This window comes from Osmia bicornis, chromosome 9 (genome assembly GCF_907164935.1).
Source record: "Osmia bicornis bicornis chromosome 9, iOsmBic2.1, whole genome shotgun sequence".
Taxonomy (NCBI): domain Eukaryota; kingdom Metazoa; phylum Arthropoda; class Insecta; order Hymenoptera; family Megachilidae; genus Osmia; species Osmia bicornis.
This window is the reverse complement of record NC_060224.1, coordinates 3,309,939-3,324,039: the sequence shown is the minus strand read 5'-3', so window position 1 is coordinate 3,324,039 and position 14,101 is coordinate 3,309,939. Positions and strand designations below refer to the sequence as shown.

Here is a 14,101-nt window from a genome sequence, read left to right as displayed (position 1 = left end):
TCGCCGAAAGTTTCAACCTCATCGATCATTTCTTCAACAATAGAGTACTCGCTAATCATAAATCTTTTGTTCAACGTTTCGCTGATTCTAAACCCATTAATCTTCACTTTGTCGATCGATGTTTCAGAAGCATACACTTTGTATATTTTTCTTTCATACAACTTGAGAACTTCGAGTGCAAGTTGGTCCTGCTTCGATTACTTCGATATTAGCTCTCGTGGGAAGTTCCATTGGTTTTTGTATTTAAGGAAGAAAGCCCTTACAGTTTGATCGTACAACTTCTTCGTTTATCAAAATAGAAAATTTTTAGTCGAAAAATTTCAAATGGAAAAATCCTAAGTGAAATAATAAATCTCTGCAGTTAAATTGTTGTCTATTTTATCGCATAATTTGCACTTGCGATGCAAACATCTCTTCTTGCGGAGAATCTAATCAATTATAAAGGTAACAATATACCCAAGATTTCCTGCGGATTCCACGGTTAGCTCTCTGGCTCGTTTATCCTTGCACTTTACGGATTGCCAGTCGACTGCAATCCACGAAGATCAGCCGGGCAAAAAGAAAGGGTAGCAGACGGTCTGTCAACTTCTCCAGTCATTTTTCATTAACCCTCCTCCGGTTGGCGAGTAGTCGCTTTTGCCGCGCATGCAACCCTCGGATTTCTGCTCGACGGACCACGGTACAGCTCTCGCGAAAAACTTTCCCTTGAAAACCAAGCGAAATCCCAGCCGAATCGGAACGATTCTCATTCGTTACTTTCGGCATTTTTTCGCCGGACTATATCCGTGGAAATTTCAATGTTCTAGTTGCGAGAGGAGAGAAATGCTGGAAGTTGCTAAGATGCTGACGTTTAATGAGGAAAATCTGTCGTTGTGTTAGAGAATGTAGAAGCGTCACCTAGGCGTCTACTGTCACGTAGAATATTGTTTTCTCTTGGAAGTGTGTCTTTTAATCTTCTGTCCTACATACATTTTGCCCTTTCTATTCGATGACATTTCGAGTCACCTGACTATCAATTTCATATGAATTATTTCATTTTCTTGACAATTTTCTTTTTCCAAAAATAAATAAAAATAAACAAGACCCAAAGCTTAAAACGAGGGTTGGCGAAGAAGGTCACAGAAGATCAATTTTGTTCTTTCTATTCTTAGATATTCCAAGTCATCTGATATTGAATTTCATACGAATTACTTTATTTTCTTGACAATTTACTTTTTCCAAAAATGAATAAAAATAAACGAAACGAGGGTCGGCGAAGATGAAGGGCATGGCAAGGGGTCGTAGAGGGTGGTTTCGAGGCCTGCGGCGGGCAGAGATTAAATCGTACCATGGTAAAGAGCTAATCTGTCCGTCTCTGCAACCCTTTCTCTTCAACAACCACCCCTGTAACCTGTCTCCTTTATCCACCGCCCTTCTTCATCCCTTTCTCCTCGAATCTCTTCGACGATGGAAATGGAAACGTCGAGGATAACCACCCTCTCTTGCCAAGCAACCCTTCTTCGTTGATGCTCCACGCACCGAGAAACATGGAGGCGTTATAACACAGGGACGGAGATCGTTGAGGATAAAGGACGTGCACGACAGGAATTGCTAGATCGGCTGGCTGCCGTTGGATTTTTCGTTGGCTGCGAATCAACCGCTCAATTTTACCCCTCTCACCGCCCTCCGTCGACATTCCGCCACTCTTTGATTCATGCACGTATTCGTTTTAGGGGTGGTGTTTCCAGGGTGAGATGGTGTTCGATCCTTTCGTTTCTTCGAAACGTGGGATTGAAATGGACCAGAGGATCGATTAATGGTTAGATGGGTGATGGTTCGATCGATGGGGTGGTGCGTAAACGATTATTTTGGTTCATTGGGTAAATTGTTTTGGGGCAACGGATGGGTTGATGTCTTTCTTTCTTTTCTTCTGTGGAAGAATATATCCATGAAATGAATATTGGAAAATTTATATTGTCATTTTCTCTAAGCTTTAAGCTTTTAATTACTACATCACAGGTGTTATATGACGATCCTTTTATGTCATGAATTTTCTACGTTTCAAAATCAAGTACTTCAAAGTAGAGCATAAATACGAAAAATTTGTCTCATTAAGGTCATTTTTTATATTCTTCTAATTATCTTGAAATAGATTTTCACAAAGAGAAATCCACAATTCCCTTGTTCAAAAGAATCATTTCTGTATAATCGCACGAAACAGTTGAAACAGTGTAGAAAAAGGAAATAATGAGAGCTTTGAAGCGCATTTTTCGCGTTTCCCATTTCTCAATCGTCGAAATTAAATGCATCTCGTTGGTAAGAAATTAGAGGCGACCTCACTAGAGCAATTAAGCTCGGCCACGCCTTTTACGGGAATTCATTTCCTCGTGTTCCCGTGTGAAGAACAGCTGGTCCTCCTTTTTTTTTACGTCTCTCGATCGTAAAATCCTCGGCTAGCTAGGAACAAAAGTCTCCATAAAACCATGGGCGAAAATCCTGTCACGTAAAACACCAACGATGGAGAACTTTTACGCCCTTGTACTCGTCTTTCCTTCCACCTGCTAAGCTGCTGGAAATTCCATCAAGGAGGAGTGTCGTTAGGATAACTGCACATCGTCGTTCGCGGAAGCTTGTCACCCTTGAAGAAACATGGTCGAAGGAAGCTGAAAATCCGTCTCTCGACGTCTATAGAAAACTTATGTTCTTAAATGTACTTACGGGGTGTTTCTACGTAATAATAGTGGATGGTTAGTGGGTGGGTTTAGAGGAAAAAATAGAAGAAAGGAACGCGATTTACAAAATTTACAAACGATTAAAACTTTTGGAACAATTTATTTTCTACTCTACAAACTTCCACCCCCGCTCAAAAATTGTCTTAAAAAAAAAAAAGGAAAGCAGCCACCGTCAGAGACGAAAATAAAAAAATAAAAAATACCACGACTTCGGCAGTCCCCGTTTTCCCGGCCCGATTAAGCCGATGGAAATTTCGCTGGAAGCGTGTTCATCCGGAACGAACAACTTTTTCGAGTCGCCCGGTCGGGTCTGGCAAACAAAAACATCGTTAGGACGCCGTGGAAGGAGGGTTGAGCATAGAACGAAGGGGGTAGAGGGTGGCGACTCGAAAGAGGGTGGAGGCTTTGGCCGAGCCGAAGTGCAGGATTTCGAAGCGGAGGGTCGAGGCCTCGGCTGGGGTTGGGCAAACTGACCCAGATAGGTGAATAGTGAATGCACCCTCTGCGCACCGGGGACGCTCGGTGGCTCTGGTTTGCAGAAAATACCGTACCACCCCCTTCTATGTCTGTCCTACCCTTGCTTGCTGGTTACTACCCCTCCGTGCGACTGGACAATGCGATTTCGAAATATGAATCAGCTAGCTGAACTAAGCGTAAGCACACCAGCCGTGTTTACGACCCCTCCGAGAGGCCGGATCGAACAGAAGAATCAGATTTTAGGGGTTGAATATTGAAACTTGCACTGATGGAAAAATAAATTACAATATTATTTCTCATTCTTTCATCCTTTCCAATTCGTTATTCAATCAATTATTATAAACGAGTAGGGGGTAGTTTTCTTGAAAATAATAATGTCTTCCACTTTTCATTTTTGAGTAAAATTTGAGAAATTTTAAAAATGAATTTATACTAAATTTTTATCGTCTTTGAATCTTTGTTTATGATAAATCCTTTCGAATCCTGAACGTGACATTTATAATGACTTTAGCCACGTTTCTAACAGTATCTCGCTGTTCGTGTTCAGTTGCAGGTGTTACAGTAGGTTATCATCCTTAGGAGATCTATTTCCTTTTATTACTAGAAAAGATCGAAGCTCAATGATATTGCCAAGCCATAATGGCACACTCTCGAGCCGCAGGATTTAACGTTCAGTTGGTTGTAGGTTTCGATGGGATACATTTTTCGATGTCGTTGAAGACAGCGGGACAATTCGTACATTTTCCGGTGAACATTACTCTTCCCCTTTTTACCATCGAATAAAGAAAGATAAATGTAATCGAGACACGCGTAGCAAGAAAGTTAGGTTCGTGGCTGAATTAAGGAAGTTAATTAATTAACGAAGAGAAGGTCGTCGCGGAACGTTTCTTAGTCATTTGAAAAGTTTCGTCCGTCGAAGCGTAAGCTTTTGTGCAACGTCGATTCGTTTAAGGGTCAGAAGTCATTCTTTTTCTAAAAGAGGAGCTGAGAGGTTTCCCTTCAAAGGTGAACGATTTTAAGAAAATACTTTTAAAACAGAGAACTTCTCGTTTCGGTAAGTTTTCAAAGTGACGAGTGCAAATTGAAACAGTTCGTAATTAATAAACTAGCGAACTATATAATTACCCCAACTGTTGTTTGCACCGAGTAAAATAGCAGACTGTAACAGTAAAATTTTACGTTATTAAGAAAAAAAGGGAAAAACCTTCTAAGTTGGTACACTCGTGGGAAATCAAGTAAGGCAACTTGTTTTTATTCTCCTGTCTTCTAGGTTCACCCTTGGCAATCATTGAAAATGAAAAATGGATCGTCAAATGCAAACATCCTCAATTTAATTATCTTTCGTATTCGTATTCGCTATACTTTGGCTAAAAATTCAATAATTCCAAACGTGCAGCAATATTGTAAATGATATAAATGGAAGTTCGAATGTTTAAAATGAAGTTAGTTCCCTTATACAAACTTGAAATGTCCATATAGAAACAAGATACATTCTCCGTGCTATCGACACGAACGAGCTGCTTCAAAAAACGTCAAAGACTCTTCTCTCATCGTTCCCCTCGTACCGTCATTTTCGAGGTGGGGAAAAATTGCCCATCTCTTTTATGGGATCTCTTGTTTTGCATCGAGCTCGTAACATGAATAAATATTACTTTGGTAGCGTGTTTCTGCTAGGAAAAAAGTAGGTTTTTTGGAATCGTCCCGATGCTCGGGGATTTCTACGCAGCTGATAGCTGTTATCAGTACACGTAGGAAAATGGAAACACGTATACGTAATACAAGATAATATGATTACTACATTTTCTAAAATTGCGATGCACTGTTCATCCAGGAAAATAAATGGTCCGTTGTTTAATTTATTTTCTACATCTCCTATTTATCATAATATCATGGGATGCGCAAAGTGTGTTATCGGTCTGAAAAGCTTCAGGAAAATTGGAATTTTCATTTTAAGGAAAGATAGTAAAATAAATCGTAGGTCGATCGACAGATTTCAATCCACAATCTCGACAACTACGTGGAATCTCGAATCTCGAAGATTCCATTCTTCGATTCTGTCTATGTGTGCTGGTGTACGTGTACAGAGCCGCATAGCATCGTGCTACCGCAATGACCACTATGCAGGGGTGCTATGTGACCCCATGCTGCTGAGAGCCGGGGATGTACCCGCGTCGCGACGCTCGTCTCCCTGTCCGTCCGTACGGTCAGGTGGAATTCCAGACCTCGAGCTAAATATTTTATACTTATCATCCTTATTCTCGAGCCGACTGATTATTCCAAACCATGTCATTATTCGAGAAATAGAAAATTGAAACTGTCGAGAGATAAAATTTTCCTGATACTTTGCGAAAAATTAATTTCTCTGGAATTATTGAACGAATATCGATGGTCGATCGACACATAAGTAGTAATAAAGTTTCCTTCGAAGATTCTGTTTGATGGTTATTGAAAATCGAAGGGGATAATCTGGAAGCAGCTTGCCATGGCAGTAGTAAGGGATGAATGTGGTCAGACAGCGTAGAGGGAAGAACACGGGCTGCAGATGGGATAGGGTCCAATCGTGGCAGTAGATATGGTTCGTGTATGGTCAGCCGGCATCTTGTCCGAGTACATCCATCTACTGCAGTTAGGTTGATAAGTAGAGGGTCGTGGATTAGATAAGGGAGAATTATGCGTGTTAAATCGCTTGTGTAATATCTGTGAATAGCGTTACATCTATTGTTGTCGAAGAAATTCATTTAATACTGATATTTGTGTCATTACAGTGTTAAATTATTTCTATTAGATATCTTTCAATTTAAAATCAAATCAAATTTACACATTTATTATTTCTGTAAGATTCTCTCATTTAACTGATATGCCGTTTCATTTTCTAAATATCTTCTTCCGATATAAAATTCAGCTCAAAACCAGCCCTGAGGATAAAAGGGTGTCTTCAACCCCGTCGATTCAATTACGAAAAATTCTCCCTTGGGACCTTGAATGTGCAAGGAATCTCGTCAAGGGGATAAGACCAGAGGTCGGTCATGTCGATCGAGCAAAGTCAAGCTGTCGTAGAGAATTGTGTCAAGTATCGTCCACTTCTCTCATTCATTTTTCCATTTCCTTCCGATTATCGGCCCCAATCAGAGACATATTCGAAACAGTCGAATATTTTTGACGAATCGGGGGTGTCCTCCCCGACAGTGTAACAAACCGAGATAGGTAATTAGCTGGCTAAGCATTTGGTTCAAAGGATCCTCGAAGCAGAATGCGAGGTTCGTAGGTAAAAAAAAAAAAAAAACAGAGTGGGTGCCAGAAGAAGAACAAGAAGAAGCCTGCCCACGGCAGATCCGTGACTAATCTGAATCTCTGGCCACGGGAACACGGACGGTGCCCACTTGAATATCGTTCCTCGGGGGTTGCTGCCATCCAACGACCACTAAGTGGCACCCTCTTGTTCGCCATCTTTCGTGCTAGTTGCCGGGCACGTTTGAATAGTCTTAGGTTATTAATACTGCGACTTCTCGCTACCTAGAACGTAGGGGGTAAAACGATGAATTTCCTCAATATTTTGAGGAAATTAGTTCACTTTTCCTCTCGACACGGGAAAAAATCTTCTTGATAATAAAAAAATATAAAAAATTGTTTGAAGTTTCCGGGATTCAATCCTGGCTAATATGACTTTCCTTATTTTCCTACCAATTCATCGCAGCACCAAATGAATTTTTAATTTTTTTCTCTTGATGAGAATGAGCGCAAAAATGTACGCTGTTTAAATTTCATTGGTATATTTTCAAAATTGACAGAGTTATTTTGTGAATTGATGTTGACAATGTTCTCCGGTAAATCTCGGTGGAAATTCATGGAAAACTGAAGAGGAGGCTTATGCGAGGGCCCACGCTCGGTTCCAAAGTCAACAACGAATTAATCCCGACGAGTCAGGCAATTTCGAGGGTTGCTAGAGCGACGGGTCGATCAGTTTAGTCGCGGATTCGAGCCGCTGATGCACGAGTGTGGCTCGATCGCGAAACCGCTGCAAGTTCGTCGCGAAATGAAGGTTGCCCGCTTTAGGGCTTGATTTCACGGTCAGTTAGCTCGATTTATCTGCTTGTTCGGTGATATACGTTACTTGGCTCGGTGTCCTCCATCGAGATACGTCCGGTGCTCGCAGATGACTCTAAAAACCACGTATCTCGTTAAATGTCATCGAGAAAAGCATTAATTAATGCCGGCAGAAATTCGAGAAAAAAATTTCATCAGAATTTAATTGCTGTTTAATGAAAAATTGAGGGCGTGAATTCGATATACAAAGTTTCAGGCACAATAGTTTCAGCAATCTGTTAACTTCTTGAGGGAAGTGTCGATCGATCGCGCGCCGATTACAATTAAAACTTTCGACATTGGAACGCAAAGCGAAGGTTTAAGTAGTTCGACGAGCGATACCCTTCTCGAATTATAAACTTGCCACGCTTGCTACCCCGAAACAGAGAATTTCACGATCGAACGTTTAGGAAACTGTTTGCGAAGCAAGGAAATTAATGCACAGTAATCGGAATCAATTTACCAAGTATGCCAGATTAATTCTTGATACCATTTGGAACTGTAACTTTCTGCTGAATTTAAAGAATCTTTTTTAGAATAGATTCGAGATAGAAAACAGTTTCTTCGAGGACATTCGACTGTCCGAAGAGTAATAGGTTTCTTGCATTTACGAGCTGGCTGAACGTTACGTTCGAGTTTCTCTATTTTTTCGTCGAGTCAGCAGGGAAACTTAGCCGGCAACTCGGTCCGTTATTTCCCGCAAGTTATTTGGAAGTTACCGAACTCTTTCGACACTGAGAACTTTGCGAATTTTGGCCGAATCAAGCCAGGATTTGCGATCTTTTTTCCTCGTTCGGGGATTGAGAAGAAATTTGTCGCGCCAGCATCCAGAGATTTACTTACGGATTACCGGAAGAAAAGTTTGGAGAAACAGGAAACACCCTTGCCTCCTGTTCCTCTATGATCTTGTTGTTGGAAACGAGATTAAACTTTCTTTTTATTCCTTTAAAGTTTCTGCTATTTTGATTCTGCTATCTCGAACCCTCGAAGGGACGAAACATTTCCACGACGTTCCTAAGGGCTTAACTGAATTCTAATGAAGCCAAGCCGACGATGCTTCTTCATTAGAGCGAAGTTTGACACGTGGTGGCTCAAATTCCCCGTATGGGAAGTCGACTTTCGACAGCCAGGAATTCCAGCCACGGAATTGCAACTACCCTTCGAGGAATTCCTGTTTCATCGGGAAAAGACGAAAGCTTTTCAACCATCTTCCTCTAGTTTCCGAGGCTCTGGAATTCTCCTTTGCTCCTCCGTTTCCTTCGATTTCCAATGGATTATTGGAATCGTGTCGAATCAAATTTATTGTATTAGGAAGGTTTTGTGTCATTTGATGCTTTCAAAGCTTATGTTGCTTTTCGGGGAATGAATGGTGTGAATTTTTTAATTTCTTGTGATAAAAATAATTAGTGTTAATATTAGTATTGGGGTATGTAATGATATTGGTATCAGTTTTAAGATATTAGGTATCAAGGTATTAATTATATTATTATTAAAATTAATAAATTGATTTTTGGTACTTCCATGGTAACTTTCACACGCAAAGAAATTGAATGAAATCAGGGTGAAAATCAGGACAAATTTGTCTCTGGAGATTCGAACCCTAGACCGATTTCCTGTGAAACAAGAATGCTACTAGGTTCGCCACAGGTTTCGCTGTCACGTTTACCTTCTACCACCTATTTCTCTCGGGTAAGCCCGTTGTCGTCTAACTTGCTAACCTCGAATTACTCGCAAACTGTTCGCTGTGTGAACAAAGTTTTCGCGTTAACACTGCGTGGCTTCCATGACCACCTATGACATCAAGATCAATTTCCGTCACTTTGCTTCGAAAAGAAAATTCAAAATCAAATTCAACAATCACGTGTTCCTTACAAATACTTTCAGTATCAATTTTTTAGCATTGCAGGATATGTCTTACAATTGAAAATGCTCTTTCATTTTATCCTTAATCCTTTCGTCCAGACAAGGGACGCAATGGTCCCCTGTCGAACGTTTGGTAAAGGAAACTTTGGCCTCGATACAAACTTTCTTGGAAGCCTAGAATTCTATGTAACAGACGCATCGGTTTCCAAGAACTGTTAGAAACTAGTTTCCACACTGCCCTTCAGAGACTCTTGAATTTATGACATCGTATCTGTTTGCTGTCCCGGAGAAACGAAAATTACGAATTCCATTTAAATTTCCACCAGGAAACGAGCCAATCGTTAAATGAAAATCATTGAAACTGGCTATCTAAACTTTGCCCTTAAATTGAGCTCAAATTTAATATTAGAAATTCCCGGAGAAGTTTAAACCTCGAAGAAAATATACTTTATACAAAAAATTCTAATTTTATCTCATGATACCAGTTCAATTAAATGTTACTACAATCAGAAGCATTCGATAAAAGAATTTTCAAAGAACTTTCAGAGTTCACCCCTTGTCACCACACCAACCCTTCATAGCTTCGATTCCAATCCTCCCCAACAAATAAACCTTATTGGTTCGTGGATAAAGTTTCCCCAGACCAAGTGATCGTATAAGTTCTTTTAACTAACTTATTTTACTCTTCCTTCAGCTTGTATAATAGATTGATTTGAAAATAACTCTTCATTTATTTCATCAAACACAGAAGTGGAACGAGTATAAAATTTCTTTAAATACTTCTTTAATTTCATCCCAGCTGCAATATTCTGAATCCTCTTAACTCATTATCAAAGTCCTCTTACCCTGTCTGATAATGCTGGAATAATATTGCCAGATCCGTTTCAGTGGCATGAAAATTATGAAACTTGATAAACGAAGATAATCACGTTTTGATTCGTTGGAGCTATCTGTGTCAGAGGGTGCTCCGATTATTTCGCTTGTCCGTTCCATTTTCACGAAACGAAGAATAATTCTAGGAATAGATAGGCAATGAAAAAGTCCATCCCCTGGCAATTGTATTGAAATACTTTGATATTCTGTGAAAATTTTTGATCAAACGTTGGAATTAATTTTTATACAAATGATTAAGTAGGGAGGAATTTTTTGAATTTTGAAATTTTTCATATTTAAAGCTATCTAGATAAATAATCTTCCTAATTGGGAATCATCTAATTCTGAAAATTATCCAAATTCAAAGCTAGAAATTACACAATTTTGAAATTTTCCATATTTACAACTATCTAGATCGAAATCTTCCTAATTGGGAATCATCTAATTTTGAAAATTATCCACTTTCGAAGCTAGAAATTTGGAATTACCCAATTTAGAAATGTTCCATATTTAGAATTAGGTAGACTGAAATCTTCCTAATTGGGAATCATTCCTTTTGTAATCTTCCATGTTTCAACACACAGTCCAAAGTTTTCGAACGAAAGTTCAATTCCAAGATAGGAGCCCATAAATCTCGGTTGACCAAGAAACATCGTTTTCAGAAGCACTTTAATAATTGGCAGGTGATCTCTGGCCAAGGTAAACGCGAGAATATTTCACACTGGTCGGACAGGTGCATCCCACAAAAAAGAATACAACCTTTTCCACGGCGCTGGGAAAATGTAGGGGCAAAAATTTCCCAGCTTCTAGTTCTCGCCAGCCAGGAAAATATTGCTTGTAAATTTCCAGAGGACGGACCAGTATATCTTGTCGCTCTTTCCTCTCACCCTTCGCCGTTTGATTTACTCCTCGTTCATTTTTTTGTCGACCCTCTCTTTCCCCTACATTTTCAACGATAACCCCGATGAAGCGACGCTCTCGTTCATTCTGCGTCGTCGTAAATTTTTTCGCCGCGATAGAAGTTACGATTATCTGTCGCTTCGAAAACGCAGCCCTTTGTGTCTCCTGAATTTTTATCCCTTCACTGTGACTCGATATTCCATGCTGATCTTTATATGTAACATGTAACAAACATATATAAATAATGTTTTTTGAATTTTGAAGGAAACTTGTTAATTTATATTGGAAGTTTGAAAAAGAAATTGATGGAATATCAAAGAGAAGTAGATTTATAAATTTTCAAAGGATTGTTTTATTGATTGAATAATTCATATTATTGAAAAAAAAGCTTTTGTATATCCCTACATAGAGAAAATGATATAAATTTTGACGTCAAAGAAGAGTAAAACTGATTATTTAAGTATTTAAGTAGTATAGGTCAGCGTATTATCAGACTCATTTGGAGTACAATGATAAAAGTTTTCTTATTTCGTTGGAAACCAATAATAAATATTAGAGGCGACTAATTGCTAAGGTAACTCCATCAAAGTATTCAACTAGTCAGACGCATAACTCCGCTAGGGTGATCAATACTTCATTTGAACTTGGTAGCAAGTAGTTCGAGACAATGACTAGTCGGACACCCTCGAAACACCGCAATTACAGCCGCGGATTTCCAACCGGAACTGTCGCTCATTAACAATTTGACACTGTCTGCTATTATAGTATGTAATTTCTATTAAGTGATTCTTGATACCCTTCATTCCTTTCTGTAATAAAATCTGAACATAAAGGATAAATTTTCAACAAATTCTCTTTTCTAAAACTATCAAAATAATAGTTCTTATAAAAATACTTTCTTTTTTTTTTTAATTAAATATTTTTATACGATATCATATTAATTTATCCCACTAGAATTTTAAGTTTGAATTCCGATAACCTTTGATAACAAGTTTCAATTGAACTTGCCGGAAACTTGTGTGCTTTGAAACTTTCTAAACTTGAATATTTCAAACTCGGTTATTATAATTGTAATCTGGCAGTGAACTCTAGCTGGCAGAAAATTAACACGTTAATTGCCAAGAGACCAGGACGATCTGCTGAGTTATGCGGTCGGGGACCATTGTGACCCACAACGTATTAAGTTCGCCAAAGAACGTCCATTATCTTCTCAAATGTCGCAAATTGTTCATCTACAATTCGCCCTTTTCGTCGTACGATTCTTCTGTACGTGTTAATATTCGTTTGCTTTTCAGAGTGCTGTTAAACATTTCGATAAATTCAATTTAATATAATTCTAACAATTAAAATAAATTATTCTAGTTAATTTACTAGGAATTAATTAGAAAGAACCGATGGTACGTGAAAATTGATACGGCCTATAAAACGGTTAATCGTTCCTCGTAAATTCGCGTGTTGGCTTGGAAGTTGCCGAAGAAACCGCGGTTACGACTCTTTTACCCGGGTATATCTCTTCCGTCTCGCTTGGAAACTATCGTTTCTCGACCAACCTCGAGTTTCTGTTTCCGGGAATCCTCGAATATCGAGGACCAAAGCGATAGGGAAACTTTGTTTCTACAACCTTCCCAGGAAATCAGCTTTGCAGAGCTTCTGTTATTTCGTAGTTGTGTGTGTGTGTATCGTTTTCTTTCGATGGAGTAAGACGCATATTCAATGGAGAACCTCCCAGTTGTCGAAAGCGTGTCGAGAATGTGTACGAAATTCGTTTAAAAGTTTGTCGTTTTCTCAATAGAACGCGTGTTGCTTCTCTGTTTTATAATAATGGGACAGAAACTGCGGCGGATTCTTCTTTGAATCGTCGATATTATTTTTTATTATGCAAGTATTGAGCAGTTGATGATATTTATTGCAAGGGAAATAAAGTTAAAAAATTTTCAAAGTAGTCGAAAAATAAATACTTTGAATTTTATTTTCAATTTTAAGTTACAAGAATTTACAAAAACTTATGTTCAGAGGTTTTACAAGTCTTACAGTTTGCAACAACGATACTTTTCGTGTTTTTCGAACAAACTTGATCACTGTTGCTTCGATTTCGTTCAAAGTGTCTTTGGCCAGGGCACCGGGGGGGTTGAAAGCTGGTCGGTAAAGCTGCTTGAAAAGTTCGCGGCCTCTTCATCATCAAAGCTACACGCGTCTCTAATTTCTACTTTCGCAAGCAATTTTCCATGAGGCAAACGCGTTGCACGTTTCGAGCCGACGCGACGGCCTGAAAAAGGTATAATACACTCGATTTATCGAAGTGTAACGCGTTCGTTGCCGCTTCTTTTATCGCCGCGGTGGCCTCCTTCCGCTCTTATGGTAATTAGGAGAGAACACATCGTTCGTTCATTAATTCACGTGGAAATGCGTGTGTGAAATTCTTCGTCCAAGCCACAGAGTTTATTCGCTGATTACTTCACTGAGATAGCAATAATTCAAATCTAATTTCACGTTTCATTAAATTTTTATTCTCTAAATTTTAAAATATTTTTCCAAAAGTTTCATTAATTTCCTTAATTTTGATTCCGTTATTTCACAATTAACCCTTCGATTGCACCACCTCCTAAAATATTAAATTTAAATTTGTGAAATATTTTATATCTTGTCACTGACTTTGAATCCTTTTTTGTTTCAGGGGTCGCACACGGTATCAGATGTTACCAATGCGGACAGTACAACGAGGGAGTCGGCAGCATCACGCCGTGCATCAATTACACCGCTCACATGCATCTGAAGGAATGTCCATCGTCGGTCGAGTGGTGCATCGTAAGTAGATCTCATATGTTCTCGTAAACGTAGAGCACTTGCGAAATAACCGGATTCCTCTCCGCGACAGGAATTGCGAAACGTCCAGGCTCGTTGTATTCTTCCTAACATTTCCGGTGACCCGCTACGGCGACGTACAACCCCATGAATATTTCAAACAGTTACTATAGTGGATTTCTCCCTAAGCTGCTGCAGATTTTTCATTGTCTTCCGGTTTCTCGTGAAATAATCCCGTAATAGAGAATATTTTACACGGGATAGGAACAAAATTTCGCTGATCACTGGTGAACGACACCATAAACTTTTTAACGTGAAAGAAATATGAAAAGAATCATCGCTTGTCAATAGCAGGCCATCAGATACCCCTTTAAAGCCGAAGGAAAAAGTTC

General features: G+C 39.1%; 1 protein-coding gene across 1 annotated transcript in view; it reads left to right on the top strand.

Annotated features, from left to right (window-relative positions):
* Positions 1-14,101, top strand: part of LOC114872106 (U-scoloptoxin(05)-Sm1a) — a 51,184-nt gene that overhangs the window by 15,399 nt on the left and 21,684 nt on the right. Inside the window, exon 2 of the mRNA XM_029178908.2 lies at positions 13,582-13,712. Within this exon, the coding sequence (XP_029034741.1) occupies positions 13,582-13,712 (131 nt within the window). The remainder of the gene's footprint in view (positions 1-13,581; positions 13,713-14,101) is intronic.